This window comes from Diaphorina citri, unplaced genomic scaffold (assembly GCF_000475195.1).
Source record: "Diaphorina citri unplaced genomic scaffold, Diaci psyllid genome assembly version 1.1 scaffold660, whole genome shotgun sequence".
Lineage (NCBI taxonomy): Eukaryota > Metazoa > Arthropoda > Insecta > Hemiptera > Psyllidae > Diaphorina > Diaphorina citri.
Window position 1 is genome coordinate 25,911 of NW_007378093.1, and position 12,539 is coordinate 38,449.

Here is a 12,539-nt window from a genome sequence, read left to right on the forward strand (position 1 = left end):
AAATGAGTGTTCCACCGCCGTTTTTATTTCGTAGCAATGGAACAACTGCTACATTAGACGCTTGTGGCCTGTGTCGTAGCATGCCCATTTTAAATAAAACCTGTTCTCTGTCCTTTTTATTATGTAAGACGTGGGTATAGGTGCCTTATTTTCTATTTTGATACATGTGAATTGCATTCATACGTACAGTTGTCTCCGCGTGGGCAAAAGAGTAAGAGTGAGGTCTACCGTTCACAGAAATACTAGTTATTTTTGTTTTAAGACCTATCGCTTACCATGAGTTTGGTCTTGTACATTTCCTGCTTCTGGAGTTGAACAGTTTTCTCTTTCAGCTCGGCTCTCAATTTCTCCACAGTAGTGTCACAAAGTTCCTTCTCGCTCTCTAGAGAGCTCAGACGGGCTTTCCATTCTTCTTCAAGTAACTTGTAATTGGTTCTCTCCATGCGTAGATCTTCTTCTAGCTGAGAACATAGAAAGATTTCCTTTTTCAATAGCTAATACACCCCCAACCTTCGTGACTGCAAGGCCCAACAGCAGACGGACAGAGGAAAGAAAGGCTTAGGCAAAAGAATCTGAGTGAGGTCTACAGTTCTCAGAACCACTAGTAATAATATTGATAATAATAATAATAAAAGTTTCACCTGAGCTACTCGACCATTGAGAATTGTCTTCTGTACTTGTAGAGCATGTTGCTCCCCCTCTAACTCGGCTATGGCACCGGGAGCTGTGGCCTTCATGTCACTCAACTCTTCCTCCAACTTTGTGGCCCTTGCTCGCATCTGTGGGGAAAAGTAAGTAAAATTAATCATGGTTGTAAGTTGCAATTATGTACCTATTTTTCATAGGTAACATAGGTGGTCTTTAATTATGGTTTTATTGAACTCTAAAAATTGTTAACAAAAATACTCTGGACTGGAAGGCAACCACTAGGCCAGGTTAATGCTGGACTTGCTCGAGTCATTCTCTACCACCCCTTTAGAGCTCCATTATTATGTGGTCTAATTCTCACATAGGTAAGGCTAGGATTGAACCCATGCCCTCCTGTTTACCAGCTGAGCATCTTGACCATTACTAATACCACCAAGACAAAAATTATTTGAAGCTAATAGGAAGTATAGGTACCTAACTCTAAAATGTAACTGAAATTTTTTGAACAATGTAACAAATATTGCAATGAGAATGGACCAGTTAAACTTGCTTAAAGCATAGTGAGAAGAATGCTTTATCATGTCACCTACTTGTTTCAAATGTTTCTCCAGGTCCCGAATCTTCCTTGTCTGTTTCTCCTCGGCATATTTGAATGCCTCTCGATCTTTCTCGTACAGAATGTCCGAGGATTTCTTGATGTTGAGCAATTCATGATAGCGGTACTCAAGGTTTTTGATTTCTGTCTTTGCCTCAATGAGTTCACGTCGGAGTTTGTTGCTTTCCCACGGAGAGGCAGGAATGTTTTCTGGAGAGAGAAAAAAGTGTAAATTTATTAGTAATGGTGCTGATGTTTTTATTTATTATTATTATTTTTAATTTTATTCCTTTATTGATTTTGATAGGTACAATTAAGGATAAATAGATAAAAATTATTAAATTATAATTAGCTAGTGCTTATTCATACTGCTCAAATAGGACTAAACAATTCCTGAAAATCAGTGATAAGCTACATATTATTAAGTAATTTTATCCTGGAATTCTCAAAGTCAACAAACTGTGTGGTGTTCTAAATTGTAATAAAATAGATTTTCCTGAGAATGAAATGAATATTTGAAGTTAATTAAATTGAAAGAAGAAAACTACTTAAGTACTCCAGGTTCCTCTATTCTGTTGCATTTTTTCTTCTTCCTTCTTCTTTTTCTTCTTTTCTTTACCTGATATACTCATATCCGAGTCCAAAGTCGAATCATGTGGTTCCACTCTCCTCTTCTTCACACTCGATAAGTCGCTTTCTGGCTTATTGTTTGATGATTCTTGTGAAACATTGCCAAACCTTTCAAACACAAATGGGAAATTTGGGACTTCTACGTTCCGATTGAATTCGCTCAGCATTTTCAGCACACATGTTGGTTCTTCAGGTTCCGAGAGGTCCATTTTGTTCGGAGAGTATGTCCTTGTTGTGTCCCTGTCATTTCAAATTATTATACAGTTATTAGACTCTAAAAATATTGAAATTTTTATAGTTTAAGTACTTACTGAACATAGAGGCTGGTACAAGAAATATCTCATCCTAAATTTTACAAAGAAAAAAGGTTGATCATTAATTTTTCTGGACAAGGAGAGAGAAATTCTTTGAGGAATTGGGCCTGATGGAAATACGTAGATACCTATTTATTATTTAAGTAACTAATCAAGAAAAGTGTTTTCAATAAGTGAGAAAAAAGTTGGGAAAAGTAAGGAATGGATAGGTGAGTGTTTCCTCTTCTTTCCTAGATTATCTAATGTACTTACCTCTTGAAGGATAAATAAATTTGATACAGTCAGGCCGGAAATTTGGTAAAAAAAGTAAAATAAAAAAGGAAGGACGGACGGACTAATAAAAACTAAAAACTAATGGAAAACTGACAAAAATTTGAAAAGCTTGTTAAAAAAATGAGCTTTCATTCATTTCAAAAGTTTGATTTTGAACTTTTTCGTATCGTATTCGAGTTTTAAGTTTTTCGTTTTTTGTTTGCCTTTACATTTGAAATGCGATGTTGCCAGCTCTATCTGATTTCACAATCTGTTCAAGGTTCGTCCAGAAGAATTTTAATCTCCCTCGCCCCTCCCCCCAAAAAAATATCTTACATAAACATAATGGACTGCATAATGATGACGTAATATTGGACACAGAAACAGGAATTGCATGATTGGCTAATTAAAATTTCATTGATGGATTTCATTAGGTTGAACTTTTTTCAAGAGGTTTCATGGAGGAAACTGAGAATGGACGTTTTTTGATCCTAAAATCAAATAGGAGACAGGATAGAAGAAAGCCAACCAAGAACAAACGTCATCTGCTTAGGATTAAATTTTTCCAGGGCAGGAATCGAACCCACAGCCTAACATTTACAAGACTAACATGCTACCAAAGGTGATGACTGCAGAGTCATCTGTTGAATAAAGTCCTGAACTAGCCCAAAGAGCCCTACTATTGAATGACAAGACATGGTTTGGTTTAACTAAAGTAATTTGACAATGAACTTTATTAAATAAAATAGGTATAACAACAATTCAATAAGGGGTGATAAATTTGAAAGGGTGGTCAAGTAAAGAAACTTACAGCTACAAACTATGATCTAATATTTGAAGAAGGGACTGAACAATAGAAAAAAAGGAATTGGTACAAAAAAAAAAATCATCAAACAGAAATTAGAGTGGGTTTAACCTAAGATCAAGAGGTAGGTACCTATGATTCTAGTTTCAGATAGATTTAAAATACAAAGTAGAGGTATCTTGCTTGAAAAAAAAAGAAGAAAAAAAAAAAAGTATGTGTAGGAACCCTTCTCTGATAGACCTATTGTCAATATTGCCAACATTATTAGACTATGATTTTATAGCCCAACCATAATCCATATTTTTAAATGATTCTAGGAAGGAAATTTTGTTCTGAAATATTTTATTTTTTTTTTCTCCTTCTTTTATTGCTAATTCAATATAAGTACTTGAACTTCAGTTCAGTAAGAATAAAAACTTATTGTACACAAAGTTTGTCAATATTGCCAACATTATTAGACTATGATATTATAGCTCAACCAAAATCCATATTTTTAAATGATTCTAGGAAGGAAATTTTGTTCTGAAATATTTAAATTTTATTTTCTCCTTCTTTTATTGCTCATTCAATATAAGTACTTAAACTTCAGTTCAGTAAGAATAAAAACTTATTGTACACAAAGTACAGAGCTTATCACCTCATGATAACTTTCATCCTGCTGTTTTAATTTCTCCTTCTTTTATTGCTAATTCAATATAAGTACTTGAACTTCAGTTCAGTAAGAATAAAAACTTATTGTACACAAAGTACAGAGCTTATCACCTCATGATAACTTTCATCCTGCTGTTTTAATTAATTACTTTACACAGATTTACACACAAAAATATGCAAATAGGAATGTTTCATTCTAGATTAAATATAATACACAACACATTTCTTGATTTACAGAACCTTGTTTCCCATCTTGACTTTAGATGTCATGTAGATACCAACAATCAGCCCAAACAGACCAATGGCACTTCCGAAAATTTCTACGATTAAAATTTTCACGAACAGATTTGAGTTGGCAGCATCAGCCAGTGCAGCTCCCGAGCCTACAATACCAACGGCCATACCACAGAACAAATTGACCAATCCTACACTGAGACCCGCTCCGAACATGAGATAGCCTCCGAAGATATTCTGACTGATCACTGCTTGATCTGTGGATTTTTCATTGTACTGTTCCAACTGCCCGGACAATACAATAGCTGTGATCAAGCCATAAATAGCTACTGCCTCACAGAAGATGACGGAGATCAAGTTCTTTGTTTTGATCCTGGGTGCTTTGACTCCTCCACCAATGATACTAACACCAACTGTGTGAATACCGAGAGCAGCTCCGACAACACTCAGTGCGACAGATAGGGCAATACCCAGGGTTGCCCACATGTATGGGGTTGTGGTTTGTAAAAACCATCCTATTGACAGCTTCTCACCTTGTCCACTTAGTGTGTAGAATAGAGATACACCTGAAAACAAAAACATCAATTTGAATGCAATACTTGATAACTTTGTGAAGGTACAAATCACAATAGATGATACTACCTGTTTCAACCATTGTGCAATGGCTTTCACAATGATACCATTTAAGTAGAACCATGCTAGATACCTTGGAGGGTAGTGCCTCTGCCTTGTAAGTGCTAGGTCATGGGTTTGATTCCCACTTTATCCTAAACAGATAAGGTTTGTTCTCAGAACGGCTGACTTTCTCCTACTCTGACCTCCTTCTCTCTTCGATTTTGAGATGATAAGACCTCTGTAGTTACAGTTTCCTTTATCAAACCTCTTCAAATAAAACCCACTTTGAGGTTGGACCCAAACTTTACTGATAAGAGAGGTGGCTGACGGAAAACTTACCTGTTACTCCAGCGGCCAGGGAGCCTGCAGCGATGTAAAGTAAAGTTTGCCGCATTTTGGCGTTTCTGACTTCAGTAGATCACAGCTCTATGAGGATTTCTTATCGGAAAAACTGTGATTTCTCGATTTTCTTTATCAATTTTTTGACAGAAAAAGTTTACACCCAACACCCTAAAATGATATGTGTGAAGTTATCAAGAAATCAGCTTCAGAAGAAATTTTGTACGAAAAATAGTCAGTGCTTCTCAACTTGACAAGTGTGTGCTCGTTTTCATGTTACGTGTACAAGCACTTGTGAAAATTATGGAAAGCCCTAATAAAAATAACCTTGGAGATCTGGCCAGCTTCACACCATAAAGTTCCACCCACCAATCGATGTTCGTTAATGCAGTGTTGCCAGTGTATAAAAGTCCGGCTACTTTTATGATAGACGTATTTTTTTTTTTTTAATAAGCGCGAGGTAAGACTCTATTGTGGACAACCTGGACACCCTCTGATGCGAAGGTCGATGGTCTCGGCGGGAGTCGATGGACTTGATGGTCCATATTCTAGGCTAGGAGGGTCAATGGTCCATGGTCCTCGATGCGCACTTATCGTCTTGAAACCAAAGAGATAAGTCCATACGATATCAGAAAGTCAACCTTTCCGAGAACGAACCTTGTCTGTTTAGTGGGGCAAAATTATTCCCGGGCGGGAATCGAACACGCGAGCTATAGCTTACAAAAGAGGCAGCAAGCTACCCTACAAACCAGACTGGCCAAAAGCAGGAACTCAATTAACATTCAAATCAACATGAAAGTATAGTTTCACTGTCTCAGACCTATAAAATGCCTATTGTTCCCAGAAATTGCAGAAAATGTTGATTTTATGAAACGGAGCCCAAAGTAAAATTTTAACGCGCACGAAAATAGCGTTAAAAATACGCTCTTTGGCAGGAAAAAAATATCCGGACCACGACACATCTGACAACACTGTTTGTTGTGAACAGTTTTTAAATATGGCTGCTCTCTCTCGAACTGTAGTCTGTACTTGGTTCTGCATAAAAAAAATGGTTGAAATAAAATTCTGAAATCTAATTTTAGTTTTAAAAGTTGTTAAATACCAGCAGAAGAGTGTGTTTTAAATATTAGCTGTTCATATTTCTCTTGGTTTGTGCTGAAAATCGGAAACTTCTGAAAGAAGACAACATGAATTCGGTAAGGATGTGTTGCAGAAATCTTCTGGCAATTCTGTTGGGCCAAATAACTCCACAACATTAATTTCAAATAATGACCCCCTATTGATTTTATTTCTTTTGTATCTCCCAACTTGGTTCTTTATTCTTAAGGCTAAAGAAAATGATGGTTGTCTTGGATGGATGCCTCAACCATTGTTCTGGGGTGTAGCTTGGTATGAGTTTCAAAGGTTCTGAATCCAAATGGTATGACTTGTACAGCAAGACCAAAAAGGCCTATTCCACAAAGCTATTCTTCATCTAAGTAAACACAAAAAACGGTGACATGTGACAAATGGTGTGATATTTTATGCACTTGGAATGAAAAGTGAACCGGGGAGTGCAATTCATTGGAATAATACCAAGGCTGCTGTTTTAGAAAGCTTCCCAGTTCAAAGTTTTTTTTTTGTGAACAGGCCTCAGTATGAAACCCAAAGTATTATTGTAATATAATTTCAAATGCTATTTACTTTTTGTTCATTTTAATGTGAACAGGCCTCAGTATGAAACCCAAAGTATTATTGTAATATAATTTCAAATGCTATTTACTTTTTGTTCATTTTAATCACACATTAATTTCTTTAAACAATTCTGTTGTCCATTTTTTTCAGATGTCAAATGTTGAGAATTTGTCACCACAAATTATACGTAGAGTTAGTAAAGAACTACAAGATTTAACCAAAACACCACCCGAGGGTATTCATGTGTGCATTAATGAAGAAGATATAACCGATGTGCAGGCTATCATTGATGGACCAGGTATGAATTTTGATACTTGATTTTTGAAGCTCAGAACTTATTTTTATGGAAATTTGAAACTGAACATTGATTTTTTTTTTTATTATTATTATTAAAAATACTGGCTGATATCCTTACAAAACAATTTATGTTTATTTTTAATTATTAGAGTGTGTCAAAAAGCTATTTTTTGTCATTATTCCACTAGGGATAAGGCAAAGAAGAAGAAGAAGATTCCACTAGTCATTTACCAGTTCTAATTGAAATTTCATGACTGTTACAACTTTCAAAATAATTACAAAGGTTTTTGGTTTATTTTATTCCAATGTTTATTGATTTATTTTCCTCCTCCTCTGCAGCTGGAACACCCTATTCCAATGGTTACTTCAAGGTCAAACTTTTGCTGAGCAAAAACTTCCCAAGTGTTCCTCCAAAGGCCTTTTTCCTGACAAAAATTTTCCACCCCAACGTCGACACCAAGAATGGTGAAATCTGTGTGAACACGTTGAAAAAAGATTGGAACCCCGACCTGGGCATTAAGCACATCCTGTTGACAATCAAGTGTTTGCTCATTGTACCCAACCCAGAAAGTGCACTAAACGAGGAAGCAGGGAAGTTGCTGCTTGAACACTATGATGATTACTCGAGAAGAGCAACGATGATGACTGAAATTCATGCACAAGTAAGTCTGGTTTTGCCATAGGAAATACTTACACCCCATTCTATGAAGGGGGGAGGGGGGGAGGAGAGAGAGAGAAAGAAAATACCACTCTCAAGTCAGACTGAAACAAATTGTAGTTAATCAGATGTTTGGAATTGATGCTTCAGTGGAGCTAGAGAGCCAGTATTTTGTTCATTAAAATGTCTTCTTTTGTTTGTCTTCATGTCCCTCAATGTTGAGATTACATAGGTAATTTTAGTGTAAACTAGCGTCAATCAGATGTTTGGAATTGATGCTTCAGTGCTGCTAGAGAGCCAGTATTTTGTTCAATAATATGTCTTCTTTTGTTCGTCTTCATGTCCCTCAATGTTGAGATTACATAATTTTAGTGTAAACTAGCTCTGGAGGTATGTACTGGGAATTGAAACTAAGACCTTCAGAGTGCAATCCAAGCGTGATATTTCAATATTTCATTCAGCCTCCATGTATTTTTTTTTTTTTTTTTTCATAATTTATCAATTTATTTGATATTGCAATATTTCATTCAGCCTCCATGTATTTTTTTCATAATTTATCAATTTATTATTCTCTTTCAGGCCTCAAAATGTTCAAAATTAGGTTACAAATCTTCAGAGTCCCGGCAAAGTAATATAGAGAATCAGCACTCTGGTAAGTGCAGTCAAGAATCATACAGCATCAAAAAGAAAGTTGTAGGTGCTGCTAGGTCTTGGGTTTGATTCCTGCACAGGGCAAACATTATTCTCAACAGACACTAGCGTAGTTCACTGAGCCACTAGTTAATCTTCATGATACATGTGTTATATGTTTTATTATTATTATTATTATTATTATTTTCTCTCTCTGTGCAATAAAATATACCTAATTATTTTCCCTCCCCCAGGTAACACATCACAAGGGCATGCCGGCAGCACCAGCTCATCGTCAGTGTCGGGGAGTGACTCGAGACAGTCAAGAATCATACAGCATCAAAAAGAAAGTTGTAGGTGCTACTAGGTCTTGGGTTTGATTCCCACACAGGGCAAACATTATTCTCAACAGACACTATTTGGTCTCAGAATTGCTGGCAAATTTCGAGATCTCTTTTATAATTTTGGATCTATGGAGCTAAGGCTATTCCCCCCTACACCTAAGCCTCAGAAAGAGCTTTTTGAGTAAGATATGTTCTTTTTCTGAGCAAGTTGCATAGTTTTTTTTAAAGGGGTTTGACAGAGGGAACTGTAACTGCTAGGGTCTTATTGTCCTGAAATTGAAGATTGAAGGAAGACAGGATAGGCAGTTTTAAGAACAAACCTTATCCCTTCAGGATAAAATCCGCCCCGGGCGGGAGTCGAACCCGCAGCCTAGTGCTTACAAGGCAGACGCACTATGAACCAAGCTAACTAGGCTGGCTCAATATGTCCTTTTTCTGAGCAAGTTGCATAGTTCACTGAGCCACTAGTTAATCTTTCATGATACATGTTTATGTTTTACATTTTTTTTTTTTTTTTTTTTTTTTTTTTTTTTTTTTTTTTAAATTTTTTTTTTTTTTCGCCGCCAAGCGCAGCAACCATCTCAACCAAACACCAAACGTTTTGTGTTGCATCCTTGTCACATTTGTGAACTACATACCAAATTTCAAGTCTCTAGCTTATACCGTTCTCTCCGAGATATTGTTAAATTACACCGAAAACCGCCAAAAAGCGGTAAAATTCCGCCAACTGTTGCACCGGTCTTAACCAAAAGTTTCGTTGAATTTTTTGTCGAAAGGTGTGGGACATTTTATTAAAAGTTTCTGGGAAATTTGAGCCCCGTCAGCGTCGGTCGTTACGCGTAAAAATTCCCTGGAAAGTTTCTCATGAGTTTTTTTTTTTTTCAAAACTGAGTTTTCTCATAAAAGAATGTCCGAACATAGTCGACCGTCAATCAACTAGGAAATTCTATGTAACTGAGGCAGTGTGGACAGTCCAGTCAACATCAATTGACTGCCAATGCTGATCGACGATGTGAGTATACACCATTATAATCCTGGATTGAAATTTAGATAAATGCACATAAATGAGAATTTAAATTCTTACGAAATTCCTGTGTGTGGAGTCCAGTAGGACTATTGCACCCTACGGATGAATAAGCATTTATCTAATTTTATTCCAGGATTCTACATGGATAAAGCCGCTCAGGTTTTACAATGCAAATATACAAATTCCTCCCCCCTTTCAAAAAAATTCCCTCTCTTGTAATTTTAATTCCCTCCTAATTTGTCCCTTTTCCCCTCCCTTTTATTTTGTTTTCTTAAATGTCTATTTCACCCCCCCCCCCATCCTCGAAAAGTTCAGTCATTTTCCCCTCCTCTCAGAGTTGCTTTGTGGGAGGGGGATTTCCCTCTCATGGCTGAGGGGCCACAATAAGTGTGTACGCTTAGATATTAACTTATGGATTATGTCAATAAGAATACAGCCCTTTAACTCTTGAATTAAGCAATCTCATTGGTTGATTTCAAACTGTTCAGCCAATCAGATTGCTCCAAAAGTTAAAACTCAAACCAAGTTTAATGACCAGTACCACAATCACAGTGTAAACTTAGATTAACTTTAACTCTTGAATTAAGCCATCTGATTGGTTGATTTCAAACTGTTCAACCAATCAGATTGCTCCAAGAGTTAAGTTTAAATTCGGATTGTAATCCCGGCCAGAATTACTCTATGAGAGGGGGTACAAAGAAAGGTTAATTTATTTAAGATTTTTCTATTAGTTCATAAATAGGTAATGTCAAATGTACAATGAATAGATTTTTTTGCTGTTTTAACTAGCCCATTTACCTTTTGTAGGTTTTGGGAATTTTTAAACCAATCTCGGATATGAAAGAAGAAAGAAAGCCATTTTTTTCCCTCAAGAATTCTACGAGTGTTTGAACTATTTCGTTGATTTTAATTTAGGGCTCGAAAATTTCAAGTTTTAGGTACAATTTTTGTTTTGTTTAGTTGTTCTTTTTTTCGAGTGATATTTCAACATTTCCCTCTCCTGGTTTCTAGAAAAATAGTTCTCTAGTTGTCCTCACAATCCACGGTCAGCGTTGCTTAACTTGAAGTGCTCTCTTGTATACGTATACCTCATCAATCCTTTACGAGAAATCTGTGAAACGTGACTTGGTACTTACCATCTTTTCATAACGTCTCTGTTGTCAAACGGGTTGTAAGTTGTAAGAAATTTAAGAAAGAAATACCTACCTTGTTTGTGGTTTTTTCTTTTATAAATTTCCCAGAATGAAAATTAAAAGAGCAATCAAGAGTTCAAAACAACACTCGACCTTTAGACACAAGAAACAGCTCTTGGCTATTTTTCATGTCAACTCTTTCTCCCTCTACGAGGGTCGTTTGATAAGTTCGTGGACTCGGATACTTCTTCTTGCTATGAAGCCCAAATCTAACTGTAACTGCAAAGTATGTCCTGTTTTAGGAAGGTACACCAAGTTTCATTACATTCCTATCATTAGCCTTTGATTCACAGCTATCGATTGATGACGAGTTTGATAGGCTTTTTATAATGGATAATTCTGAGGTGATTATTTTCTTTTTTTGAGGGCAAATCAGGAGTGGAAGAAACCCCTGACTACATCTGGTATCGAAATTTGAATCTAATGGGGTTTTTATTTTGATTCCCGATTTGTTCTTAAAAAATGAAAAATAATCATTTGCCCGTACCTCGGAATTATCCATTATAAAAAGCCTATCAAACTCGTCACCAATCGATAGCTGTGAATCAAAGGCTAATAATAGGAACGTAATGAAACTTGGTGTACCTTCCTAAAACAAGACATACTTTGCAGTGGCACCTAAATTTGGACCTCATACCAAGAAGAAGTATCCGAGTCCACGAACTTATCAAACGGCCCGTGTATTTCTTCAACTTTTCGCAAATTTTCATGAACTTTCTCCTGTTGCTATTAAGTCTCTATTAAGTCTTTGGACCACAGTCACTGCCTATTTCAGATCATCATTCTATTAATTCTTCATCTGTATATTTTACGCGTGTCGATTAATGCTTGCTAGTTAAGGAATGCTTGATTGTGATAACCATACTGATTGTCACAAATATCGTTCCCCAAGTTACAAAGCATTCCTCAAATCAGTTACAAGTCATCATTCCTCACGCCTAGATAAAGTTTATGACTTGAGACTCGAACCACCAACCTCCAGATCCAAAGTCCAACGCGTTGACCACTGCACCACTGAGGGTGGTTTAGCACTTGCTAGTATTTCTAACTTCTGGGTTCTGGGCGATCGTTTCGAAGAAAAAATCTTTTATTTCTGAAAACAAGTTTTGACTGTGGCTCCCCTAAAATAATATGAAATTCAGAATTGTACAAAAAGAAATAAGTAGACAGAATGAAATACAGAGTTCCACTTTTATATGTAAAAAGCAAGAAGAGTTGTATTTATTTAATAAAATTCTCAGTCTAAAGTCATTAAGCAGCGCGCAGACTGATCATACACTTCCAACACTTCAGACATTTCCGACAAATCCTGTATTCTGCTTCCTATGTTAAGTAGGTAATGGTAGTATGTCGGAAGTGTTGGAAATGTCTGATACGGATAGGTGTGCGGACTACCATTACTTAACATAGGAAGCAAAATACAAAAATTTGTCGGAAATGTCTGAAGTGTTGGAAGTGTATGATCAGTCTGCGCGCTGCTTAATGACTTTAGACTGAGAATTTTATTAAATAAATACAACTCTTCTTGCTTTTTACATATAAAAGTGGAACTCTGTATTTCATTCTGTCTACTTATTTCTTTTTGTACAATTCTGAATTTCATATTATTTTAGGGGAGCCACAGTCAAAACTT

General features: G+C 36.3%; 3 protein-coding genes across 3 annotated transcripts in view; 1 reads left to right on the forward strand and 2 right to left on the reverse strand.

Moving 5' to 3' along the window:
- The window catches only part of LOC103510965 (centrosomal protein of 128 kDa-like), an 8,062-nt gene extending 5,419 nt beyond the window's left edge, over window positions 1-2,643 (reverse strand). Inside the window, exons 1-5 of the mRNA XM_026824867.1 lie at window positions 2,440-2,643; window positions 1,863-2,113; window positions 1,239-1,453; window positions 642-779; window positions 265-461 (exon numbers count right to left, since the gene is read on the reverse strand). Coding sequence (XP_026680668.1) covers window positions 265-461; window positions 642-779; window positions 1,239-1,453; window positions 1,863-2,082 — 770 coding nt within the window. The 5' untranslated portion in view covers window positions 2,083-2,113; window positions 2,440-2,643. The remainder of the gene's footprint in view (window positions 1-264; window positions 462-641; window positions 780-1,238; window positions 1,454-1,862; window positions 2,114-2,439) is intronic.
- Window positions 2,644-3,921: 1,278 nt separating this feature from the next.
- Window positions 3,922-5,272, reverse strand: LOC103510957 (V-type proton ATPase 21 kDa proteolipid subunit). The gene is made up of 2 exons (XM_008475666.3): window positions 5,084-5,272; window positions 3,922-4,695 (listed from the first exon to the last, which is right to left on the reverse strand). Exons 1-2 carry the CDS (start codon window positions 5,136-5,138, stop codon window positions 4,127-4,129), a joined length of 624 nt encoding a protein of 207 aa, XP_008473888.1. The 5' UTR covers window positions 5,139-5,272; the 3' UTR covers window positions 3,922-4,126.
- Window positions 5,273-6,070: 798 nt separating this feature from the next.
- On the forward strand, window positions 6,071-8,709 carry LOC103510966 (ubiquitin-conjugating enzyme E2 S). Its single transcript, XM_008475674.3, has 5 exons — window positions 6,071-6,279; window positions 6,908-7,055; window positions 7,394-7,716; window positions 8,292-8,364; window positions 8,597-8,709. The coding sequence occupies exons 1-5, from the start codon at window positions 6,271-6,273 to the stop codon at window positions 8,707-8,709; spliced, it is 666 nt and encodes a 221-aa protein (XP_008473896.1). The 5' UTR covers window positions 6,071-6,270.
- Window positions 8,710-12,539: the final 3,830 nt, after the last annotated feature.